At 34.4% G+C, this 24,293-nt stretch overlaps 1 protein-coding gene across 1 annotated transcript in view; it reads left to right on the top strand.

Annotated features, from left to right (window-relative positions):
- The window catches only part of LOC121425262 (vacuolar protein sorting-associated protein 8 homolog), a 47,926-nt gene that overhangs the window by 2,178 nt on the left and 21,455 nt on the right, over positions 1-24,293 (top strand). Inside the window, 26 exon segments of the mRNA XM_041621286.1 lie at positions 292-360; positions 1,560-1,684; positions 2,180-2,267; positions 3,590-3,677; positions 4,861-4,985; positions 5,673-5,759; positions 6,165-6,232; positions 6,895-6,945; positions 7,198-7,300; positions 7,807-7,863; positions 8,205-8,327; positions 9,286-9,369; positions 10,127-10,297; positions 10,973-11,047; positions 11,914-11,949; positions 12,392-12,482; positions 13,064-13,110; positions 15,097-15,186; positions 15,752-15,798; positions 16,505-16,727; positions 18,097-18,238; positions 18,843-18,885; positions 19,015-19,087; positions 19,506-19,666; positions 20,514-20,583; positions 21,151-21,243. Coding sequence (XP_041477220.1) covers positions 292-360; positions 1,560-1,684; positions 2,180-2,267; positions 3,590-3,677; positions 4,861-4,985; positions 5,673-5,759; positions 6,165-6,232; positions 6,895-6,945; positions 7,198-7,300; positions 7,807-7,863; positions 8,205-8,327; positions 9,286-9,369; positions 10,127-10,297; positions 10,973-11,047; positions 11,914-11,949; positions 12,392-12,482; positions 13,064-13,110; positions 15,097-15,186; positions 15,752-15,798; positions 16,505-16,727; positions 18,097-18,238; positions 18,843-18,885; positions 19,015-19,087; positions 19,506-19,666; positions 20,514-20,583; positions 21,151-21,243 — 2,430 coding nt within the window.

Below are 24,293 nucleotides of genomic sequence, written 5' to 3'. Positions count from 1 at the left end.
GTAATTGTTGAGAAATAAGCAAAATAAGCGCGGATTCGGGCACTTCCATCAGGTCTTTATTCCAGCAATATAATATACACTGTCCCATGTGTGCCTATCTGTGTTGGCGATCTTAAGTTAAGTGTGATTGTTTTTCAGCTTAGATTTTATGATTGCACAAAGTTCAGTTTATGTAACTGTACCAGATCTAGATTGATGATGCTATAGTAATACTTAACCTTGGTTTTACAGACTTTCTCACAAAATCAGTATTTTACTGCAACTACTTTAATTGTGCTTTTTCCTTCGCAGATTGATGACAGTGAATTTGACATTCCTGAATTAGATTCAACTCCAAGTCTTGAAAGTATTCTTAATGCAGTAAGTAATTGAATTAGTGATGTTATAACACACCAATGATTAGATCTCTATAATCTTCATTCATCTCTTGTCTTAATTTTCAGTGATTTAACACTTATCACACTGGTTGTTCAACTATACTTTGTGGGTAATTGCTTTTGATTCTGTAAATAGATTTGTATTATTTATTCAACGATTTAGAAATGAAGTCCATATGATTTTTACTATTATGAATTGGTTAATTGAAAGGCAGGTAGAATTATAGGATCAAAACGTTGAGTTAAATAAGTTCCATTATTCTGTAGAAACTCTTGTAAATGTCATCTAATTTTTCAAGTTTAGCTCGAAATGTACACTTACAATGCAGGAAGTATTATGTTCATATTTGAAAAATAAATAGAGCTACACTTTATTCAAAATCCATGTAATTCTCAACAAAATTTGTGAGATAAAAGATAAAAACATGAATCAAAAGTGGTTCTGAGTACTTGCTTTTAAAGTACTGGGACCATTCTTGTAGTAAATGCACAAGAAAAGTGCCAAAGTCTGGGAATCTAGATACCGGTACAAGTCTCTATTCCATGCATTCAAAATCTATGCTATATTCATCGTACTTTGTAGATTGCAGACAAAAGTATGCTCTGGATACAACGAAAAGAGTGTACTACACTTGTTTCCATTGTATGCCTTCATATTCTTATGTATTAGATTTGCAGTTAGAATGCAGGCCACATATTAGCTGATACATCCAGCTGATCAATTGGCTGTGCAGTCGTTGCGATGTAAATCCACAGTGTTTGAAACATGCACAGAAAGGATGCACAAACATGTGTGAATAATTTTCAAACATTTGTATATGTTATCCCAATGTTCTTGAGAGTGTTCATGGAGAAACCTACCAATGTTTTCTGTAGCCTACAGTTTCTTACTGCACATATTGATTTTAACTTTCCCATTAATCTTTGCTTATTTGTTGATTTGGTAATAATTTGATAGCTATGATCAAATTAACAGGTGTTCCTAGCCTGACAAGTTATCCAGCCAGGAGAAGTAGTGAGATCCACGATATGGTTTAACAGTCAGTTGAAGAAGTCGGGTTCCCTGGACCAAAGCACTCATCCCTCTGCCGCTGGCCCGAGGAATAGAGAGCTTTGAATAATCACCTTTCTTTCTATCATCTTGTCGAAAAGTTTCTGAATTTTGCTCTCTTCTTTTGTTAGCCTGAGGAATCATTTGAACCTGATAACCATTCGCTGAGCTTCTTTCCTGGTGGCCCTGACAACAGTGACAGTGTCTCTTTATCTGAGACACCAGCAACCCCTGATAAATCTCCCTCCACTCACCAGTAAGTCGTGCTATTTCGGCCGTGCTCAGTGTATGATTATTTTTAATGTTATTGAAATTTCATTCAAGAGAAACAAAAAATATACCCATCTTCATGATTATTTGACTTGATTGACAATATCTTGAGGAAAACAAGTTGAATACAGTAGTAAACATCATCCAAGCTATCCCTATGTTATTGAATTCTCTCGAAATCCCAATTTCAATAAGTTACTGTTTCTCTGTTTCCCCCCAGCATTATCAAATGTGCTCCGAGTGGTCTTTATCAGCTCTATGTTTATCTCTGTTTACTATAAAAAGAGGGAAAGAAAGGGGACGGAGGATAAGAACATTGGATACGCACTTGTAAAGAAAAATTAGTGAATGGCAAAAAAAAATGAATCATACAAGTACCTGACTGCATGAAATGATCATAGCAAATTTTAATGAAGGTCTTGAATATAATTGATAATTAAGTTCTTAAAGCTGTTGATACATTTCATTTTTCCTTCTGCAGGAAGAAGAATATCCAATATGAGGCACATGGTTCCATTCTGAGACATGTGATGTTAAGAGGAATTGCATCCCAAGTATCATCAGCAGCTGTAAGTATTGAGAACTGTCATCTTTGCCTGACCTAGCATTGGTTTGTTTGATAACTACTTGTTACAGTTAGTTCTTATTTCAGACCACTTTTCAAAATTACAAATTCATCACTAAAAAATTATGAATGTGAGTGCTACTCACTGGCTTGATTATATGTTACAGGAAATTTTGCCATATGTACTTGCTCTATGTGTAGTCATTTTTAAACATGTCCAATACATACACATCTTAGAAAAATTTTCATTGTTTCATAATAATACAGTACATGTATGGTAAGCCCTTCTATGATTTTTTTTTGTAGTCTGTTTATTTGTATCATTTTATCATATGCATCATTTACATATGTGCAAGTATGTTGCATGATGCAACATCCTATTTTTACAGGAAATAAGTCATACAGTGTACAATATTACTAATGATGAAATTTGAGGTACCGCAGTACTAATTTTTACTTTTAAAGGTTGGCAGCTCTATCCTTGTTTTCATTTGAATACTTTGGCCCCCTACTTTACTTGTTCTACTTATTGCACAGGTAACATTACAAAATTAAGAGATGGACATGCTTTGAAAGGTTTTATTATAAGTTTACTTATAGAAATAGTCAATTTTCATCAAGTGTAGACAATCTTATTCACAGGAATCTTCTTGATCTCACTTTGCATTTTTTTTTCAAACTTCTAATGTGTTATTGAGAGAGCATTTAATTGTTGCAATTTGAGACTTGAAGTAAACTCCCTTCCCAAGACTAATAAATGCAATAAAAGCAACATCAGTTAAAAAACACAAAACATGTTTTGGATAATTATGTTAAGTATTTCATGAATTTTGCTTTATCTTTATGCAGAATTTAATGAAAATGTAGGAAGTATATGAATACCTGACTTTGGGTCATATAATAATATGCATTTGTCTCCTGATCCAAACCTGTAGGGAATAAATAGTATTGATTCCAGGGTTAGCGATTGATCATACACTTGATTTTCACGATTGATTGTACATTGTAGTCAGTGGAATCAATGGTCATTGCTAAGTTTTGTGTTACGGCCCCAGGGGGCCGTTTCATAAAGCTCTTCGTAAGTTAAGAGCGACTTTAAGAACGACTGGTGATCCTTTCTTACGCGCTAAACCATCGCCTATGTTGTAAACCATTTACCAAAAGAAAGGATCACCAGTCGTTCTTAAAGTCGTTCTTATCTTACGAACAGCTTTATGAAACACCCACCGGGTATCTAGAAATTTCCCATGGTTGCTGGACTGCTATATTTGAAGGAAACATGTCTGTATATGGAAAGGAATACCTAATGATCTGTGTTTTATACAGGATCGTGTAGATGCAGGCAAACCCACAGCCATTGCTATCTCTATCCAGATGGCTGTAGGGACATCACATGGTCTCATCCTTGTATTTGGTATGTAGCAGAGATGCCAAGGTCAAAGACCAGCTATGCGTGAGATTTTCTGTGAATCTGAGTGAGATCACAGACATTTTGTACAATGTATATGGGGATAGGCTGTGATAGTTGCGTGAGACAGAGATTTGAGGGGATGAACAAGAGTCCAAAATGCTTGAGTCTCGCGCATAATGCGTGAGTCTCGCGCATAATGCGTGAGACTTGGTAGCTCTGATGTAGAGAATTCTTGATCAGTATTTAATGATTGCTTCAGTCACACTGGCAAACCAAACTCTAGACAACAAAAGCTATTGTATACATTACTAATGACAGACCATTGGTGCGGTTTGGGTCCCATTTCATAAAAAGTTGCTATGATAGCAAGGCTTGCTGGAATGTCAACTACCATGACAACAGTGAAAATACTGCTTCTTGATTGGCTTTTCCAATGAAAGGTCTTATCAGCTATTTATGAAATGGGGCCCTGGAGTTGGTTTTTACCAAGTGTGACTGTAGCATATATTTGTCTGTATATGTCACGAAAAGTATCAGTCATTATGGTATTAACCCAGTTGTCAAAAATTGTCATCAACTAACTTAAAGAAATGTTTGAGTGAATTGAAGCGTGGACTCGTAAATCATGTTGTACATTACAACGAGAAGAATTCTTTTGTTGCCAAGGTGATTGCCCAGTGAAGGTTCAAAACAGGACTGAGTCATGTCAGAAAGGTTGTTTTTTTTCTTGATTCCAATGGTGTCTTATCTTAGTGGGCATTATCTGGTTTTCTAGTATATGAAATGTTGGGAATTGAACACTTTAAACACAAAATTGTAATTGTCAACAAGTCATGGACTTTCATGTTCCCTACTTATAAAATTCTTTATCTTTATTGAACAAAATTTGCTTCAAAACATTTAATGTTTTATCTTGTCGGAGGAAAAAGATAGAAATGTTTCATATTTTGTAGACAATAGAAGTAGTCAATGTGTGGTTTTATCCTTATTTGCCAAGCCACCAATGGTAAATTTCAAAGTTTTTTGTGAAAAACAAGCAAAGCTTTCAAATGCTACAACTTTTCTTATTCTACATCTGTTTGTTGGTGATATTTTCAGTAATATTGATTTGCCTTTTTTTCTTCAATTTGAACAAATTTATTGAACTTGGCCATTAAGTTATTTCTTTGTATCATGTTTCTACTAGATCCCAAGCAAGTTTTAAGATGGTGCTTAGGTAGCACAGCAGTAGGTGCTCAGTACGGAGCAGTGTCTGCTCTTAGTATCAACAATGATTGTACAAGATTATTGGCTGGCTTCGCAAAGGGACAGGTAATTATTTTAGGCACTATTCCTGGAAACTCTCAAAGTTCCCGTCTTTGATACTTTTCTGTGTGAACCAATTCTTTTGAAAAGATGAGGTCTGAAAATCCACTTTTTGATTAAAATTTCAATCATAGTCTGTGCCTGCAGACCAAGTCATGTGTTGTTTCATCAACTTCAATTAATTTTGAAATTGATTTTAAGATTGATGAAACATCAATAGGATGAATCAAACTTTATAATTATTGTTTGAAACAAAAAAATTTGAAATAGACATGTCCCGTACTTAACGGATTTGGCAGTTCTTGGGTGTGTTTTGCAAAGATTCAAGTATGAGGTCGCACTTGAATGCCAATGCGTACGTGATATGCAATGAGCAACCTTATTGATCAGTATGCAGTTGTGCGCATCCTCTTGGCATGATCTGACCAATGCTGTCATGCCTTTTATACTGCACGCAACTAGACAATTGATTGCATCATATTTAAATCTTTGTGAAACACCCCCCTGATGATGTGGTATAAATACTCCAGAGTTTGTTTCGGCAGCTAAGATTAAAAAACAATGATTTTAATTTTGGTGAAACACTATCCCCCACATTTGGTGGGAAATGAAAGACCTATTTCTACTCTTGACCACATTATTTATTAATATTGACTCTAATACATTCAAAATATGTTTACTTCACCTTTGTAGATGACAATGTGGGATTTGACCTCGGGAAAGTTGTTACGAACGATCACTGACGCCCACCCACCCGGCTCTGCAGTGCTTCATATTCAAGTGAGAGAGCTGAACCTTTTGTAGTGGATAAATTTTTCTTCTGTAACAAGTCCACAATAACAATTTCTGTATTTGAATTTTTGGCAATCTATGCACCTGAAACCATATCCAAAACAAATATAGCAATTATTGAAGACTTTATATGCCAAATGATATTTTTAGCTCAGGAGTCATTAAGCAAAGCATAGTGATTGATCATGATTTTTTTTAAACGTTAGATTTCATAGATCACAATGTAAATTGAACATGAAAATCAAATACACATTCAGTCACTAAAGCATTCTGTCATGAGATGCTGGAAGGCCATTGGAAGTCAGGGAATATGATAAATGGTAAATTATATTGACCATGAATGGTTATCAAATGCACTTTTGTAATCCACTCCTCCCCCTTCCTTCCCACCAGTTCACAGATGATCCAACTTTAGCCATATGTAGTGACTCGGGAGGATCTGTCTTTGAGCTCAGCATGAAGTAAGTAATCTGTGGAGAGTTTCATGAAACATCTCGTTATAGATTTTCCTCAGACAAATTTGCTCTCAGCCAATCAGATGCGAGTATTTTAGTAGCTTGTAACAGGTGTTATAGAAAACATCAGTAATAAATTTCTTCATGATATCCTCATCTGTTAACTGCACTACCTACCTGTGAATAATTTTTAATAGTTTTTAATAAAACCCAAAATATGTGTGATTTATTGAATGTAATCTGAAAAATTAAAAATATGCTTGAGCATACACAATGTACAAATTGTTCCAATCTGTTAAATTCATTGTTCATTTCATCTCTGACAATACAATGGCATATATATGTACATCTAATATACACTTTGGTACTTTTGGATGAAATCATATGAATAAGGGGAAAAAATGTTATTCACACTAGTACAAATGATACTTGAATACAATTAGACCTGTTTGGCAAATTGAAAAATAGATGAACATAAATAGAGCCAATATTGGTCCCATTGATGTATAAGTGACAAATAAAACAGGTGTAAAAAAGAGGGTTACAACGTAGATATTGATTTCATATTATGATATAACAGGACACATTTTTTTAAGGCATGAATGCTAATTTGTTTATCATTTCAACTTTTTGAGTTACTATTGAGAATTTTCTGTCCTTTCTTACAGGAGAGTTATGGGCATGAGAACATGTGAGTCAAGGTGCCTGTTTTCAGGAAGGTAAAGTTTTTCTCAGATTCATGTCAATTTTCACGCTTCATGTTTGATTAAGCCAAGTTCATCTTCATTACCATACAAGCCATATAGTCATTGCAGCGGACAAAGTCTTTTTATTGCACAGAAAATTAAAAAGACAATTTTAAAAATTACTTGAATATTTTCAAATGCCAAAATACCCCAAACCATGAAGCTCTTGAGTAAGTATGTAAATACATTGAATTAAGTTTGATTTATTTCTTCTGCATTTTTTAGCCGAGGTGAGGTGTGTACCCTGGCCCCACTCAGAATGGATACCACTATAACAAGTCATCCACTCAAAGATTTCTCACTTCTTGCCATGGCTACTCTCTCTAAGGTAAAACAAAACTTTTTCTTTTTCGTTCGGTTTAGTTGTTTATAAAGATAGTTTCTTGAGAATAAGTTCCAGTTATATTAATTACAAAAGAAATATTAAATGATTTTGGTCAAAGTACAGTAGATACAACATTACATGGTGTAATATGGGATGTGCCCACATTGACTTGTTCTTATTTTTCTTGGTGATTTTCAAGTGTTTTTTTAAACTGCTTGTTTATCAATCAGCTTTCATAGTTTCACACACTATTTTGCTTATTCTATGATCATTTTGTTACCATTTTCCTTGATAAAAAAAGGAATCTCAAAATCATGGGCTTTTGCAACTACTTGAATTTGGCAGTTGGATGTGACTTGACTAAAACTTTCAGCACTTGTATTTGTCATAGTTCCTTGAATGAATTCTCAAGGTGTAATCTACAATGTATGCTGTCTTCATATTGCATACATGTATCATTGAGTGTATATGTGTAAAGTTGATATAACTTTTCCTTTTATTTGTTTCAGGTGTTCATTGTTGGACTGAGACCTAGGTTAACTGTAATGTTTACAAAGCAACTCAGAGTAAGTTCAAAATGTTCAAAGGGCATTGTCTATAAATAGGATGGAAAATTAGGTGATACATGTATTTAAATGACAATTTCTATTGAATAGTCAGTCGGTCAATCAAGGAATTATGTCATATTCTGCTTTCTGGAATATTTTTGTCAGGATTTGATTTGGATTTCTAAAAACATTTATCATGTGTTCCTTTTTTCTGTTCAGATTTCTTGATCTTAGGCATTACATTTATCACTTTTCTTTCAATCATGTTTCCTTCTTGACTTGGATGCCACATGATTATGATAGAAGTTTAATACATCTGTGAAAGTATAAAAGTGCGAACTGTCTTTCTTTTATTTCAGGGTGACCCTTCAACTTTGCCCCTCCTTGCCTGGCAGTTTGTCATTATCCAGGTCACTGACACTGCTAAGGTCGTTGACCCTGTCCTTGCCTGTGCTCGAACAAATACCATCAACTTCTATCAGGTTGGTTAGAGAATATTATTTCCTTTTGTCTCTTCTTTTTTAAAATAATTGTTTGATTGTCATCCACTTGAGGAAAGGTCAAAATGATTTTCATAAAATACCTCGAATAGAAAGGAATTCAACTTTATAAAACACAGAGTATGCATTACTTTTTTAATTTTCTGGTGATTGAAATTGTTTGTGCTCGAGTCGTATGCTTTCATAATGCTCAGGATTTTGTAACCCCAGAGATGCCAAGTTCAAAGAATGGCTATGTGTGAGATTTGCTGTTACTCGGCGTGAGATCACAGGTATTGTGTATGATGTCTATTAGGATACTAGTAGGCTGTGATACATGGATGAGAAAGAGATATCAGGGCATTAGAGAGACCCTAATGGAGGTGTCTTACAGTATTATGCATGAGACTTCCCATGTTGTCAACCCTGTGTAGGTAGATTAAACCAAGTAATTTTGTTTTATGAAAATTGCCAGATACAAATGGACAGTTCTATCCAATCCCCTACAAATTGTTTTTTCCTAAAATGATTTGTCTGTTTTGTAGTTCGTATTTGAAATGCAGTTTAGTAGTTCAATTGAGTTACAATGGAGAAACATGGGACCAGGGCTCCGTCTTACAAAGAGTTACGATTGATCCAATCAACATCGACTGTATGGAAATCCATCACTTTCATAATTTTTCTCACAGAAATTGTGCCCAATGTCCTGTGTAAACCAAGAAGATCACACTGAATTTTCAAGAAAACTATGAAGGTGTGAATATTCAACATAATGGAACAAACATGCTTTTTAGATGATGACGTTGCTGGCTTTCCATAGTTGTGGTTGATTGGATCAATCATTTCTCTTTGTATGATGGGGCCATGGTGTACCAAAGGGTTGATTATATTTTGGAAATGCTCAGATGTACGATCTTATCACTTATCAATTCAATTTCTGAATCTTTTCTTTTTTGTGTAGGTGCTATATCAAGAAGATGGTAACAAGGTTAAGTTTGCCCCTCTCCAGAGCATAATTCTCCCGTATAGTCTTCTCAATGTACAGGTAAGATATAGTTCAGCAGAGTTCTATTCATATGTAAAAAAAATCAAAATAAGAGAAATGGCATCCCTCTTGAGAAAGACATTTTCTTTTTCAGAATTTGTCAAGACAGTGTCATGTTGATAAAACTGCTGGAAACTATCACTAATAGTCCATTCATAATCTGACTTTGCTCTTGCTGCAACTTTAGGCTTGCAGTTTTCCAGTGAATGGAGCAATTCAACACGGATGAATATTTAACTTATTCACGAATGCTTTTGAAGAAAAAAAAAGAAAGTAAATGATGTGCATTTAACAGAAAGTAAAAGGAATAGGAGCCTGAAGATAAATATTACTAGGTCAATTTATATGTTCATTGCAATTTCACACGGGCATTTTTCTTTTCGATGTTTACCCCAAAAATATCGATATGAAATGTAATCACATTGTGTATTCAATAAGCTGTACAATTATATGTTTATATTCTGCATGGGCACTAAAATGTTTTATATCTTAAGAAAATGAAATTTTTCGTAGAGTGAAGAGAAAAATATGGTTGACATAACAATGCGTTCCTCAGATAGTCTTCCCTTTAGCATGAAACATTGTTTCATCATTTTATTTGAGTACAATAGAGACTTTGGATTGGGTCATGACTTTAAATCATATACATGTAGTCGTGCAAGGTAAAGTGATCACTCCAGAAATCTGGGATACTAGATCTTGTCATCCAAACAGCTGTATGCATATTGGGTGAATATTTAAGTATTATAATTTCTAGTGGATGAATGCAAAGACTCTAGTGACGGTGGATACAACGGAGAAGCTCCATGTCATCGATGTCAAGTCAGAAGAAGAGCTGGAGGTCATTGATCTTGGAGATGTTGAGCTAGTTTATGGTAGCAGTCACTTCAAGAGCCTTGCCACAGGAGGCAACGTCAGCAAAGCATTGGTAAGATATCACCTTGCAGTTTGTAGTCACTGGAGCGTTGGGGATAGTATGGCAGCAATATAATGGTTGAAGATACTTGTGTTGGGTGATATTTTAAATTCTCTGATTTTAGATTCAACAATATTGGCACAAGGTCAAAATGGAGTTTTGTTTTTTTGTTGTTGTTGTTATTTTAGAGGTTGTGATAAGTAAAGTCAGCAAAGCAATGATGAAAGAACATTTGGTAATTGTAATCTATGAATAAAAAACATTGTCAAGAGATCATTTAGGATTTGCTGTAAGTGATGCCAAAGCTGCAATTTTTTTACCAGTATTCAATTTATCAATATTATAGATTTTGTCTGAATTTATTACTATATCCTCAATCAACTTGTTACTGAATGAGAAAGGTCTTCTTGATCTGCTTAAAAATTTTCCATGAAATCTGAATATTACAGTAAAGGAATATTAAGGGATTGCCTATGATACTGCTGAGTTTCTGTATCTATATAAAATGACTATTGTTCCAATTCCAGCACTAATATGTATGACATTTAGGTGTTCTTGCTCTCTTAGTGTCAATGTTCTATTCTGGAGTTTAGATAGCTGAATAGAAGGGATATTATGTGTTTTCTTGATTGAAAATTAGAAATATTTGGTTTGACAATATATGTAATATGTGTATTATAATTACAGGCACTTGCAGGGGAAAGGGCATGCTACCAATCTATTGCCACCAACAAGGGACAGCTAATTATACTTGGTACAAAGGTATAATGCCAACATTTTATTTTAATGAACATTTTGTATTGAAGTTCCTTAGCTTTGTTTATTAGCTTTATTTATTTGTGATTAGATTATTGAAATTTGTCCTGATTAGAAGGAGTCCTCTATTCTGAACTTGGGTTGAATTTGAAATTTGTTCTATTTTTTATAATTGACTGTTGACTATGGGTGACCTGGGGAGTGTTTCATCAACATGTTCATCCGACAAGATGTCGTATCTGACAACTTTTCTTGAATTTGATTGGCTGAGAAGCTCTGTTACTATGGTAACTGTTGGATGAAATGGGATTTGCACATAAAATATTTGACAAGACCTTTCATAAAACGCTCCCCAGATGTGTCAGAGCGATAGTTATTTGATTCATCAACTTCATTGGCACTCAAAATATCAAATCAATGGCTTGCAGATAACATGATCAAACATTGTCTTGGAATTATATGTATATGTTTAATAGATTCCTAATCATTTAACCATAAGAGTAGAGCCAGGTTAAGTTCAACCAGGTATCAGAATAGGTGTCAGTGTGTTTAGATTATGAAACACCTTGTTTATGTTAAGATACACATCTTTCATTTTGATTTCGGTTGTGGTAGGTTCAAAGGTGACAAATATAAATGAGAAAGTAGTTGAAATAATAACTGATATGGTCCATTTTTGTAAAGCTAAGGAAAATAAAGAGGAATAGATTAGAAACTAAATAGAAAATAAAGGAGCAAATGGAATTTTCTGATAACTGATGAGTAAAACAAGATATCTTTGTCTTAGATGTTGGTTGTGCTGATTTGATGTGTATTTGTTGCTGATGTTGTTTGTGATATTCAAGTATTTTCCATTGTCTTGTTTGATACAGTCTCTTCATGTAATGAACCTCAGGACATGGCAGCAGGTACGCTTATTCCTCAATATTACTCCTTTGTATGAAAGTCGAACAAAAATCTCTGTAGGACAATTCAAAAAGTCGTTATTTATATTGGACATATTTACTGAATAATTTCATGGTGATTATAAAGTAGTGTATCCTTCTTTGATTTAGTGTTCAGTCTTATTTTTCTTTGTGAAATATTTGTAGTAGTTTTATAAGTATTGTTATTGCAGATTTGGGATGTTGATGTATCATTAAAGCTGCAGTTTGTTTAACCACTTTATGGTATGATATCATATCCTTATCTATTACACTCCTTTTCTTCAATAAGACAAGTACTTTTTATTCAAATATTGATAGAGAGTGATTAATTAGAATGCATGCTTCAATGGCATACATTATAACTGGCGCATATTTTTGTGCGGCTTTTTGATGTAATTTGTATCATTATTATTCAATTTCACAGCGACTGGAAGTTTTGTTGAAGGCTGGCAAGTACAAGGACTCCCTCCAGCTTGCCAGCTCCTTTTATAATGGCAAAGCAAAGGCAGTGATAGGTAAGATTTACATAACAATTATAAAAAGAAACAAAGAAAGGTTACATTGAATAAGAAGATTTACATATAATGATTGTTCATTGATGATGAGAAATACATATGCATGATGGCAAGTTTGTTTATTTCATGTAGTATACGGTATAGAGGAAGGAATGAATTAGTTGATTTTAAGCTTGAAAGCAGTGATTCCATCTGCTTTGCTTATCCTACTGTATGTATTTGCTATTTCAAGCTGAATCCTATTTTTGCTTAATTTACAGGTGATCAACAAACTTAATTAACAGGACTTCTTGCCTTTGAAGAAAAAAAAGTTCACTGTACATAGACATTTTTGTAGGCTGTTTAAATCTTGTAATCTTGACTATGATCTTTTATGGCAAAGACTACGGTGGATATCAATATGATGTTGAACAATCAAATATTACAATTTGATACAATCTTTCGAAATTACCCTCCATCCCAGATCAAAGAGAACCTTCAAACTGACACATGTTTTAACAGTTCTTTATATTCCAATGTATTCTAGTGAAGTATATTCTCTACTAAATGTTAAGCTTCTCCTAATTCTTTTATTTCTTCAGGTCTTGTAAAGAAGCAACCCCACAGACAGGCAGCAGTTGCTGACAAGGTACTTTCCAAATTTGCTCTTAAAGATAGTAATGTTTTATCTAGCAGCTGTTTCATGAAGCTGTATGTTTCAAATCACTTTGCACACAACTGGTGATAGGTTCTTGTGCTGAATGAGATACCTCAATATGCCTCCCTCTTCAAGCGTACACTATAAAAACAATGAGTAAAATTTTACCTAACATTGGGTAGAAAGGGAACATGCATGTTTGCTGGGTATTTTTTAAACCCCATATTTGGCTATTTCAATGCAACATTGCATAAAAGTTACAAAATATTGGGTAACCAACCAACATGTATGTTCCCATTTTACCCAATATTGGGTAAACCTGTGTTTAAAGTGTAGTGGGAGTATATTTTTTATTATCCTAATAAAATCTTAACATATGTAGGTGTTCCATTAAGATGTTTGTTAACAACAAGAATTTGTACATGCAGAGATCAGATTTCAACTTTACCTTATGAGAGTGAAGAGATGTGAGAATCTAATTAAGCACCAAACAGCATGTCCCAGCCATGCATAAAGTTGTAAAATTGAGTGTAACATACAAGTAGCATTTTGAAAAACCATCTTACCCTGGTCAAGTTTTCTTGGTTTGTCAGCTCACAATGAAGACATCCATTCCCTGGGGAACATTTGACTAGGTTACCAATCATCACTGAAGGGGAGGGTACTAAATGTCAGTTGATATCTTGCAAAACATTAACAATTTTTGATAACATTTTCATATTTGTAACAATCGCCAGCCTATTGTAGTCAGATTGGTGAAAAAATATGTGAAATGACTCTACTTGTGTTCGTAAGCAAGAATTTACTTATATTTTTCATGCAACAAGTCTGAGAGAACGCACAAATTAGACTCTAAAATCACATCCATGTATCAAATTTGACACTTTCCATAAAAAAAACCATAATATATCCTTTATGTAAAAAAGACACAGATCTACTCTCATAATTAAAACTTTCATCATGTCTACAAACTACTAGTATTACACATGTATCATTTGTTCACTGTACACTAAACTTTAGAGACCTTAAGATGATTTCCATACTGTTACATCTGAGTATGTGTTAATATTCAAACTGTACAAAGTTTCATGATTCAGATGAAAAATAAGAATGTTTTTAAAATTAGAAATATATCTGTTTATCACATTGAACAATGATGATGAAACAGCAGCTTACATAATGAATGATTTTGGTTCTTGAGGATGTAGAGCAATAGAAGCAAGTCTGCATAAAGTCTGTAGGTGAAAATGTTAAGCAAGTGGTATTGCATAACTTGAAATTGTGAACACTGCCACTCATATTGCATTATCCTTGTTTTAATTTTCTGAGTATTGATTTTTAAAGGGAGCACAGTAAATTTCACAAATATGTACATCCACTATTGATTACCAGTATGCACAACCTGATGAGAAAACATGAAAATTACCTGGAACACCCCACTTAAAAAATTAAAGGTTAATAGTTTCTCAAATAAAATTCACACATACCATATTTATGTGACTTTTTTAAGTGAAATGCTTTCCTGTGAGTTCACATTTGTTGTGTTAAGTTGCATTCTGAGTTCATTTTTCTGCATTCAATGTACATTTAATTCTTTAAGTGGGCTTCATCTCATGAGATTTTGTGTTGTATGCAACTGTTGCCTTTTTGGGCATTTCTCTAGGAGTCTTATTGGCATATTCATAGCCAAAAAGAGTAACAAAAACTCTCAAAGAGTAACGGTTGACATGTCTGCTTCTTCCATTCAATCCCAAATTTTACTTCTGGAGAGTGTCTAATAGAGCATCTTGTCAGTCCTTTTCACTCACAAAATTTCTCTGAGCCAATCAGGTGCCAGAATCTAAGTAGCTTATATAACATATAGGCAGTAAAATCACTGACCATTTAAAAAAAAGATTTCCACGAAAGGCTCCTGTGGTATTACTCTTTTGATTTATGTAGACTATTAATTCATGTTATTTTGTTTGCTATTCTTAGATTCTTCAGATCTTATTTGATTTTGTTGAGATCTCAATGAAGCAAGGACCTGAGAGAGGAGCGATTCACCTGCTAGAAGAACACTTTCAAGTAAGACTTGTCTTCTTGTTATATCAGTTGTAATCGCTAGGGTAATCTAACATCGGTAATGAAATTAATGTGAAAGCAGATAAGTGAAACGCCTAATACTGTTTTAAATCTGAAAATGGCAGTCTATGGTACTCATAAACATTATTAAAATGCTTATGACAACTCTCTCAATTAATGTTTCCTTGATAATCATTTGTCTAAAAATTGATTCTCCCCTCACTTCATTAATCAAATTATGTTATAAATAATACATGTACATGTATATCATTATAGTTGCTTGCAAAATGGGTCCGTTTTATTAAAGCTTTTGAATAAGAGGGAATTTCAAGGATTTATTTTAGCAAATGTAGTTTTTTTTATTGGTATTGATTCAAATTATTGAAAATTCACAACTTTCTAAAGTGACCTCTGTTTCAATTTTCATCATTCTACTTCTCTAATTTATTTCTTTCTTTTAAGAAAATTGACACTTGCATAGATTACCCTTTTATTTTTTTATTTTTTGTTATTGTTAATATCATTAACATTCATCAGCCATACTCTCACCTTCTAATTTATTTTACAGAGAGTTGTACCAGTTTGTGTAGAACATTGCCTGATGCTCGGGAGAAAGTAAGTAAACATCTTCATTATTTTCTTACACTTCTTATATATATTTGCCATGATAACCTATAGAAGGCAAGTCAAAGATGCTTGGTCATAAATCTGGATGTCCATTTTGAGTTATGTTGAATTTGCTACGAATTCGGTATATCACTTCACTATTGCTGTAATTTTAGCTATGATTTAGTAACTTTGTGAAATTACGCTAGTATGCGGTTATGCATTAAATCACAGACTCTCCCACTTCAGATATAGGTATGGTGAAAGGTCAAGAAATAAAGATGCAGGTGATATCAGTGAGAGTGTAGTGTAAAATGAAATTCATGAGAAAAGAATTCAATTTTCATCTCGACAGAAAATAGAATGGCCTTCTTTGTTAGCAGCAATGCATGCATCATAGCACAGGTTGTATAGCTACACACCACTACGGAATAACAGGTTAAACCTGTAGCAGCTGTATTGTATTGATTATTTGATGAGTCATAAATAACTATTTATACCAAATATTTTATCTTCAAATGATCTATTACAGTCACAGTTTGAAGATATAGATATTCAGATATTCTTCTGCATGATTTCCTGTTGATATTATTAAGCTGTTTACTGACTACAAGATACTCTGAGGATATCCAGGTTGACAAGGTGTAAGAGTAATAACCACTGTAGGTAGGTGTGTTCATGTGTTACACTTTATTCGTTTCTCTGCCTTTAATAGGGACGTTCTGTTTGGATCAATCTACGAGAAGTTCAGACATGACATTATCGCCAAGGGCGTGTACCTAGAGTGCCTGGAGCCGTACATCCTCAACGACCGTTTGACCTCTGTGACCCCTGAGGTCATGAAAGATTTCATTGAGCACTATCGAGAGAAAGAGCTGATATCCAATGTTGAGGCCTGTATAGTGCATATGGACATTGCAAGTTTAGATATTCATCAAGTAAGTTGATAAGGACCGAGTTGCACAAGACTATCTCCTCCAGTCTGATATTTGGCAGATGCTCAAACATTTAACTATGGGCTGTCCAAGGACATATATAATTCATGGCATGGCCAATTGAAGGAAATGAGCTAATGGAAGCTTTCTGTAGTACCAGTTAATATATGATATTGAAAATCCATGATTCCCTGTGCAGAAACTGTGTTTTGTCTCACCTGCATAGCAGAGTGAGACTATAGGCGCCGCATTACCGACTGCGGCGGCGTCAACATCAAATCTTAACCTGAGGTTAAGTTTTTGAAATGACATCACTTAGAAAGTATATGGACCTAGTTCATGAAACTTTGCCATTAGGTCAATCAAGTATTACTGAACACCCTATCAGAGTTTCATGTCACATGACCAAGGTCAAAGGTCATTTAGGGTCAATGAACTTAGACCATGTTGGAGGAATCAACATCAAAATCTTAACCTGAGGTTAAGTTTTTGAAATGTCATCATAACTTAGAAAATATATGGACCTAGTTCATGAAACTTGGACATAAGGTTAATCAAGTATCACTGAACATCCTGCATGAGTTTCACGTCACATGACCAAGGTCAAAGGTCATTTAGGGTCAATGAACTTTGGCCGAATTGGGGGTATCTGTTGAATTCCCATCATAACTTTGAATATTTATGGATCTGATTCATGAAACTTGGACATAATAGTAATCAAGCAACACTGAACATTTTGTGCAAGTTTCAGGTCTCATGATTAAGGTCAAAGGTCATTTAGGGTCAATGAACTTTGGCCGAATCGGGTGTATCTGTTGAATTACCATCATAACTTTGAAAGTTTATGGATCTGATTCATGAAACTTGTACATAAGAGTAATCAAGTATCACTGAACATCCTGTGCGAGTTTCAGGTCACATGATCAAGGTCAAAGGTCATGTAAGGTCAATGAACTTTGGCCATGTTGGGTTTTTTGTTGAATAACCATCATATCTCTGTAAGTTTATTGGTCTAGTTCATAAAAAGTGGACATAAGAGTAACCATGTATCACTGAACATCTTGTGCGAGTTAGAGTAGTTTTCAAAGTCAGCACTGCTGCTATATTGAACCGCGTGATGCAGGTGAGACGGCCAGAGGAATTCCACTTGTTTTTTCATGTAACTGTTCAGTCTCTATGTGGAAATGATGAATTATTTTTTCAAAAGATAGTAACATGTATCATGTATGTATCTTCTGTGGTCATGTGTTTTTTCCTGAAAAAACACATGAAGTTCAGAGTTGAAATTAAAAAAAAAAACAATATTTTTGCTGCCAATTTAGAGTTTTACTCATGTGACTTTGTCAATGATGTTTTGTTTTTTCTTGACAAGGTTGTATCACTTTGTTGGGCTTACGGTTTGTATGACGCCATCATCTACGTTTACAACAAAGGGATGAATGATTACGTAACTCCTCTGGAAGAGCTTCTTCAGCTGCTTAGAGCTGCTGTCAGAGCTAGCAGTCAACTCTCAGGTATGGATCATTAATGTAACATATATGCTTTGGAATGCACTCTCTCCACTCCCTGTGATTATTCTTGTGATGTATCCAGAATTGTACATGTAGCTGTCACAACATATTAATTCAATTTTTTTTGTAATCCCCATTGAGCTTTCTTACATTTCATTCAGAGCTGTTAAATAGTACTGATTTTCAGTAATTAGTTCTGAAAAGTGAGAAGAATATTAATGGTTTCATTCAAAATATTGATTTCTAAAGTTTCAGTTTTATGTGTTTTTTAGATGGCAGCTCCTTGGAGATGTTGATTTCCTTACCAAATTAATGATTTTCAGCTTTTAAAATATTGAAATGTTTTTATTCAGGTTGGCAATATGTGTTTGTTCGACTCCCTTGACAAAATGTTGATAGATCTTTTTCCCCCTGACTCCTGTTGTTCACGATGTATGCATATTCTCTACTTTAGAGGAGTGAATTTGTTAAAAAAATACACTAATTCCACCCTCTGAATTAATCCACCATACTCACTGTGTCACAAATGATATTGATTGCTTTATATTTACATAAAAATATTTATTATGGATAATTTCTTTTCCTTTCTTTTTTCCCCCTTCCCCAGACAACCAAATAAGACTGGGAAACAAGCTGCTTGTGTATATCAGGTAAGAGTTAAACTTTTTTAAAAAATATTATGAAAGAATGAGTGAAATGGAGTTGACTATCCTACCATTGATATTCTAATTTGGGGTTTTCTATAACACTCTTTTTATGTTTTTTTCTTCTTCTTTCAGTTGTTGCCTTGCAGGCAGGGCATACCCTATGGGGGATATACCAACACACCTAGTCCAAGATGTCAAGCAGGGGGTAAGAAATATTTTGTTTGTCTTTTACACCGATGACTTCTAAATTTTGTAAATCTCATAGACCTGGGGCCTGTTGCATAAAACTTTTTACCCGAGAAAACTCTGGTAAAAACTGAAAACTAAGGTTAGTCTGATTTCTGCCATTGACTTTAACACAGGGCAAAAACTCTGGTAAAAACAACCTGAGTTTTCTCGGGTAAAAAGTTTTATGCAACGGGCCCCTGAAATGCACAGGAACCCCCCCCCCTCCCCTTGCTCTGGTAGGCAATGTATCAATATTACTTTCTTGTAACAGTAAAAATTCTGAGAGATTGTTTATTTGAGGCCAAAGAAATAACCACTATAAATTATGATACCTTCTTCTTCTGATCTCCTTACTGTTCAAGTGGAATTTTACGTGTTATTGTTGATTACTGCAGGTTTGGAAATGTCTGACAGCACTTCATACAAAAGACCCATCCCCCGATGAACCAACTTACCCTAACCTTCGAACTCTCCTGACCTTTGACACCAGGGAGTTCCTCAATGTCCTGTCCCTAGCGTTTGAGGAACCAGAGTTTGACGCACCTCAAGAAGCTAAGTAAGAAATAAAGACTGGCAATTCAATGAATTACATGTGTAGCCCTTTTAATGCATTTTACTACGGTTTTGATTGTGCCAACACCATCTTGTAAACATGATTTTTCCAGCTCAAGCTGTTTTTGCATGTGTAATTGTTAACATGTTTGATTATCAATAAAGACATTTTTTAATTGAATTGAATTGAAGCATGTATGACCGACCCCTATGCTTATCCGTTGGACCATTCTGACATGGCTGGTATCTGATTTCTACTTAAAGCGAAAATTTGGGATGCTTTCTTGGATTGATTAGTTTGTAAAATAAAGTAAATTGGAGTAAAATAGGAGTTTGACATCTAGTATTAAATTTGCTCTCATATGTGAGAAAAAGTTGTTCAAAGTGTAGACTTTTTTTTTATAGGCTCTGTATTTTACTTGCATAGTCAAAATCAGAGTACTATTAAACAATGTGAATTGTGAGATTGTCTTCCCCTTTGTTTGTAAAGGAGGGAGGGGGTGCTTTTTCCTACATGTATGACCTACGTGATTGTGTTACATGTATATTTATGATATTCCGGAGGACTGTGTGTGGTAAAAAGAAAAAAATTTAATGGGCAATGCACGATTTCAGAACCAACATTTGTGTTTGCCAACACATAAGCAATTTTTTTTGTGCAGCTGAGGTGCATACAATCATTATTAAGTTCTCCTGTTATCATTGTGAAATTACCATATGTTTACAGTAATATAGAGATTCATGAGGTTTCTTTGATAGAACATTGTAAGTGAGACGATAAAAAAAGAAGAACAAATATTGATAATGAATTGGAATCTCAATAACCTCATGTTGTCGTTTCCATTTTCCAGTTCAATGCAATCTCGACAAAGGATAGTAGACATTCTTCTGCAAGTCATGGTAGAAAGCGTTGGCTTTTCGGTGAGTAAAGTAAGACAGAATGACTATGGTCAGTGGTTGCTTAGAATAGGTATTTATATTGAGTGTTAGCTAGGTTATCCAATTAAAAGAACTATAGATAGTTCAGATGAAGTCTGTGATTACTAGCTATTTACTAAATGTGTCAAAGACCTCTTTTCACCGACCATATGTTAATAATTGTGCGTTGTTTTCTATTCAAGTAGTAGTAGTGCATTGAGTATTATTTTGCTTATACTATGATTTTGAGATGCAACCATTGAAAAGTTGATAATTGATGATTAAGATGTAATTTAATCCTGAGATTCATTTGCTTCAATGCCTTGAATAAATTGTTTTTCCTAGACTTTTAGTTACTTATGTACAGATTTTATTGATGTCAATTGAATTTGATAAAATCTCTCAAGTAAAAGGATGCCATTTTTAGGGAAAACTAGGGATTCCTACTTTTTCATTATTTTGTTTTCAATAGAAATAAAAAGCATATTTTGAATGTGTTATTTCTATAAATTCTATGTGGCATCCATGTATTTTCTACTTTTTATGTTTTTTTTTGTCTGGGCTTGTTAGCCTGCTCAGGTTGGCTGTCTCTTCACATTCCTAGCTCGTCAGATGGCCAAACATGAAAATACTATATACGTCAATAGAATGCTCTTTGAACAGGTATGAAAAAAATCCTAACTTCTATCAAATTATATGCTTAATCTATCCATCATGAATGTTTCATACAAAATGTAAGATTTTTAAAAATATTCATCTTGATAGTGAATACTAACAATCAGTCTTAGGATATTATTTGGTGTGTGGTTCCATGATTGTTTTGTGGTCTATTTTATGACTGATATTAATGACTAATGATGGGAAAAAAAATATTGTGCATATTTCTTTGTTATGTTTGCATGGTATGATCTTGATTTGTGGATATGAACATTTTATCAAAGTCTACTGGCAGCAACAGCCATCATGTCCTCTCTTTGAGTTACATTTAGCCAATCCTGAAAGTGTGCCTGTACATGTACCTGCCTCTCAAACTCATCTACCAAATACTCACTTTATATGGTCTCCATTATTGTAGTAAACTCATGTATTGCTTTTTAATATGCATTGTGTATTCTCAGTTTGGGACAGAAGTCAACAGTAACACTAGATGTATTATGAACATATGAATTTGTGACCCCCGATTTCTTTCACCTAATTTGAAGCTTTTAATCAGCCCGGGTCAGCTGTGCGCACACACAGAACCGACTAAGCGTACAATATCTGCTCAGCTGTGCGGTTGAATCTGATTGGATCACGCTAGGCATGCGAGGTTCGCGACCATTCTATTTAGAGCAAGGGTGACACGGAGGTGGGCATGGTGGGAGGGACACGTCCGGCGATTTATTGAGACTGTTTATTTTCAGCAGGCATTGTTTCTTGTCATTTTCTTTTCAAGGAATGTGAGATGCAATTCATTAGCTGTCTCATCGCTCTCTGCCTACGTGATTATTTACTGGAGATTAGTACAAATGTCGCCTCTCACTCTCATCTTTTTCTCATTCAATCTCATCGATACCCGGTGTCGCGTTACTCTTCCCCTCCCTCTATCTCCCCCTCCAACTCTCTCTCTCTCCCTCTCTTTCGTCCTCCCATAATTTCATCTATCTCCTAATACAGTGGAAAGAGCACTGTATAACAAACTCTCATTATAACAAGGTGATTTTCTGGTCCCATCTCTTCGTATTTTATTGTATTTTAGCTCTGATATAACAAGGTTTCGATATAAAGAAGTTCCACTGTACTTGTCGATATCTGCCCCCCCCCCTCTCTCTTGCTCTCTCTTCCCCTTGCTCTCTTTATCCCCCCCTCTCTCTCCCTCTCAATTGCTTTCTCTTCTTTGTTCTTTATCTTTGTTTCTTCCTCATGTTTTGTTTCTGGAAGGAAAGGGGTGAATATTTTTCAGAACATATTGTTAAAATTGTCACATATCAAATGTCCTTTTGCACTTGCCAGTGGTGGATGAATTCCTGTACTTTTATATCATATAATGAATAAATTTGATTTCTCACTGACTTCTAGATTGCTCTCTCTAGCTCTCAAAACATCTGACATAACCTCAAAATTTTGATAATTTACCGATACTACACCCTGAAGTTAGTGGGTTTTTTTCAATAATTTATTCGAATTTCATAGAATTTCAATGGCAAAACAATTTCAGGGACTAATTGAATTATATCAGGCAACACAAGCCAATGCAATATATACAAACAAACTTCACTATTTGCTCAGAAATAGCTATGTTGAAGAGAACAATTTTACAGTTTCCCACAATACTGAAATTGTAACACTCATTTATATGGCACATATTTCACACATGACCAAATAGTATTTAATGAAAAGCATAATTATTGGCTTCTACTTGTCAATAAGATTTAAATCAATTGTGTTGAATCCCAGTCACATGACCATGAGAAATTGATGAGAAAGTGGTCATCATAGTCATGTTGCATGTTATTGCATATTTTGATACACGTATCAAAATCTTCAAACTAGCAATAACATGATCTTACCCAGAAGATAAAGCCTGTATTAAGTTTTGGCAAATCTGAAGATTATTCATTTTCAAAGCATGAATTCACTGTAAGATAAAAAGAGTGTATCATAAAACACATATTGTGTGAAAGATGTGATTTATATTATTAAATCTATGAGTAAAATTTACAATGAAAATGTCTTAATTAAAAAATGTTGGGACCCCAACAAAATAAAAATAACTTTTCTTTTTGGTATAAAACCACTTTTTCATTCATGGAATTGGCTGAAAATTTTTGGATATAATCTTTATATGGCAGATTTCTGATATGCAATGATTAAATTTGTAAGAAAGTGTTAGAAGGGCGTTTTTTTAATAAAAATAAAAACATTACCTGGAGAGGGTGCTAAATATCCCTTAAAGGTTAAATTCAATTTTACACAAATAATCTGTCATGTCCTTTTTCATCTGGTTAACATGCTCTCCAAATTTCGACCACAGAAACTTGATAATTTCCAGCTTAGGATTATTAGAACCATAAAAATCCTCCAAATATATGGCCTTTTGAATTTTTTGATGCTGTGGCCCAATGAAGTCTTGGTGAGTCAGGTAACCTTGTTTATCAACATAAAACTGCCAGTCGATTCTGAGGTTTTGGACAAATTGTTCAAATTTCAATGTAGATGGGCAATTCAATTTTTAACATTCTTGTCATTCTTCTTAATGTTGTCATTTGTTTGATGCGGAGTATAAGCTGACGGGTCAGCTGGTCAGAGATGCGCAGATACAGATGGAGGGGATCCGGTATGACGGGAGTGACTGGAATGTGGGGGAATATTGGTGCATGCAAGCAATTGTAGTTTTCATTTTTATTGGTTTTCTTCTTTTTGCATAGCTGGTTCATTTCGGATATGTTCCTTGCAGTTCCAGACTTGTTAGGACAGTAAAATTCCCCTTTGTGTGTTTGACACCACGCACAACAATAATTTGCTGAGCAGGCACCTAAGCCAAGGACGATATAAGTGAATTTCAAATCAGCACAAATAATGTACTTCAGTTTGATAGTTTTGCCATGAACTGTAATTTCCTGAAGTGATTGGGTATCTCGTACTATGTCTTGTAGTGCATCTACCAATGCGTCATACTTTTCAGGGATCTTTCCAATTGCTAACAATAGGTCATCTGATCGCCACGTATCTGT

This window comes from Lytechinus variegatus, chromosome 1 (genome assembly GCF_018143015.1).
Source record: "Lytechinus variegatus isolate NC3 chromosome 1, Lvar_3.0, whole genome shotgun sequence".
Lineage (NCBI taxonomy): Eukaryota > Metazoa > Echinodermata > Echinoidea > Temnopleuroida > Toxopneustidae > Lytechinus > Lytechinus variegatus.
Note: the sequence above shows the minus strand (reverse complement) of the source record. Positions and strands in the feature narration are given on the sequence as shown.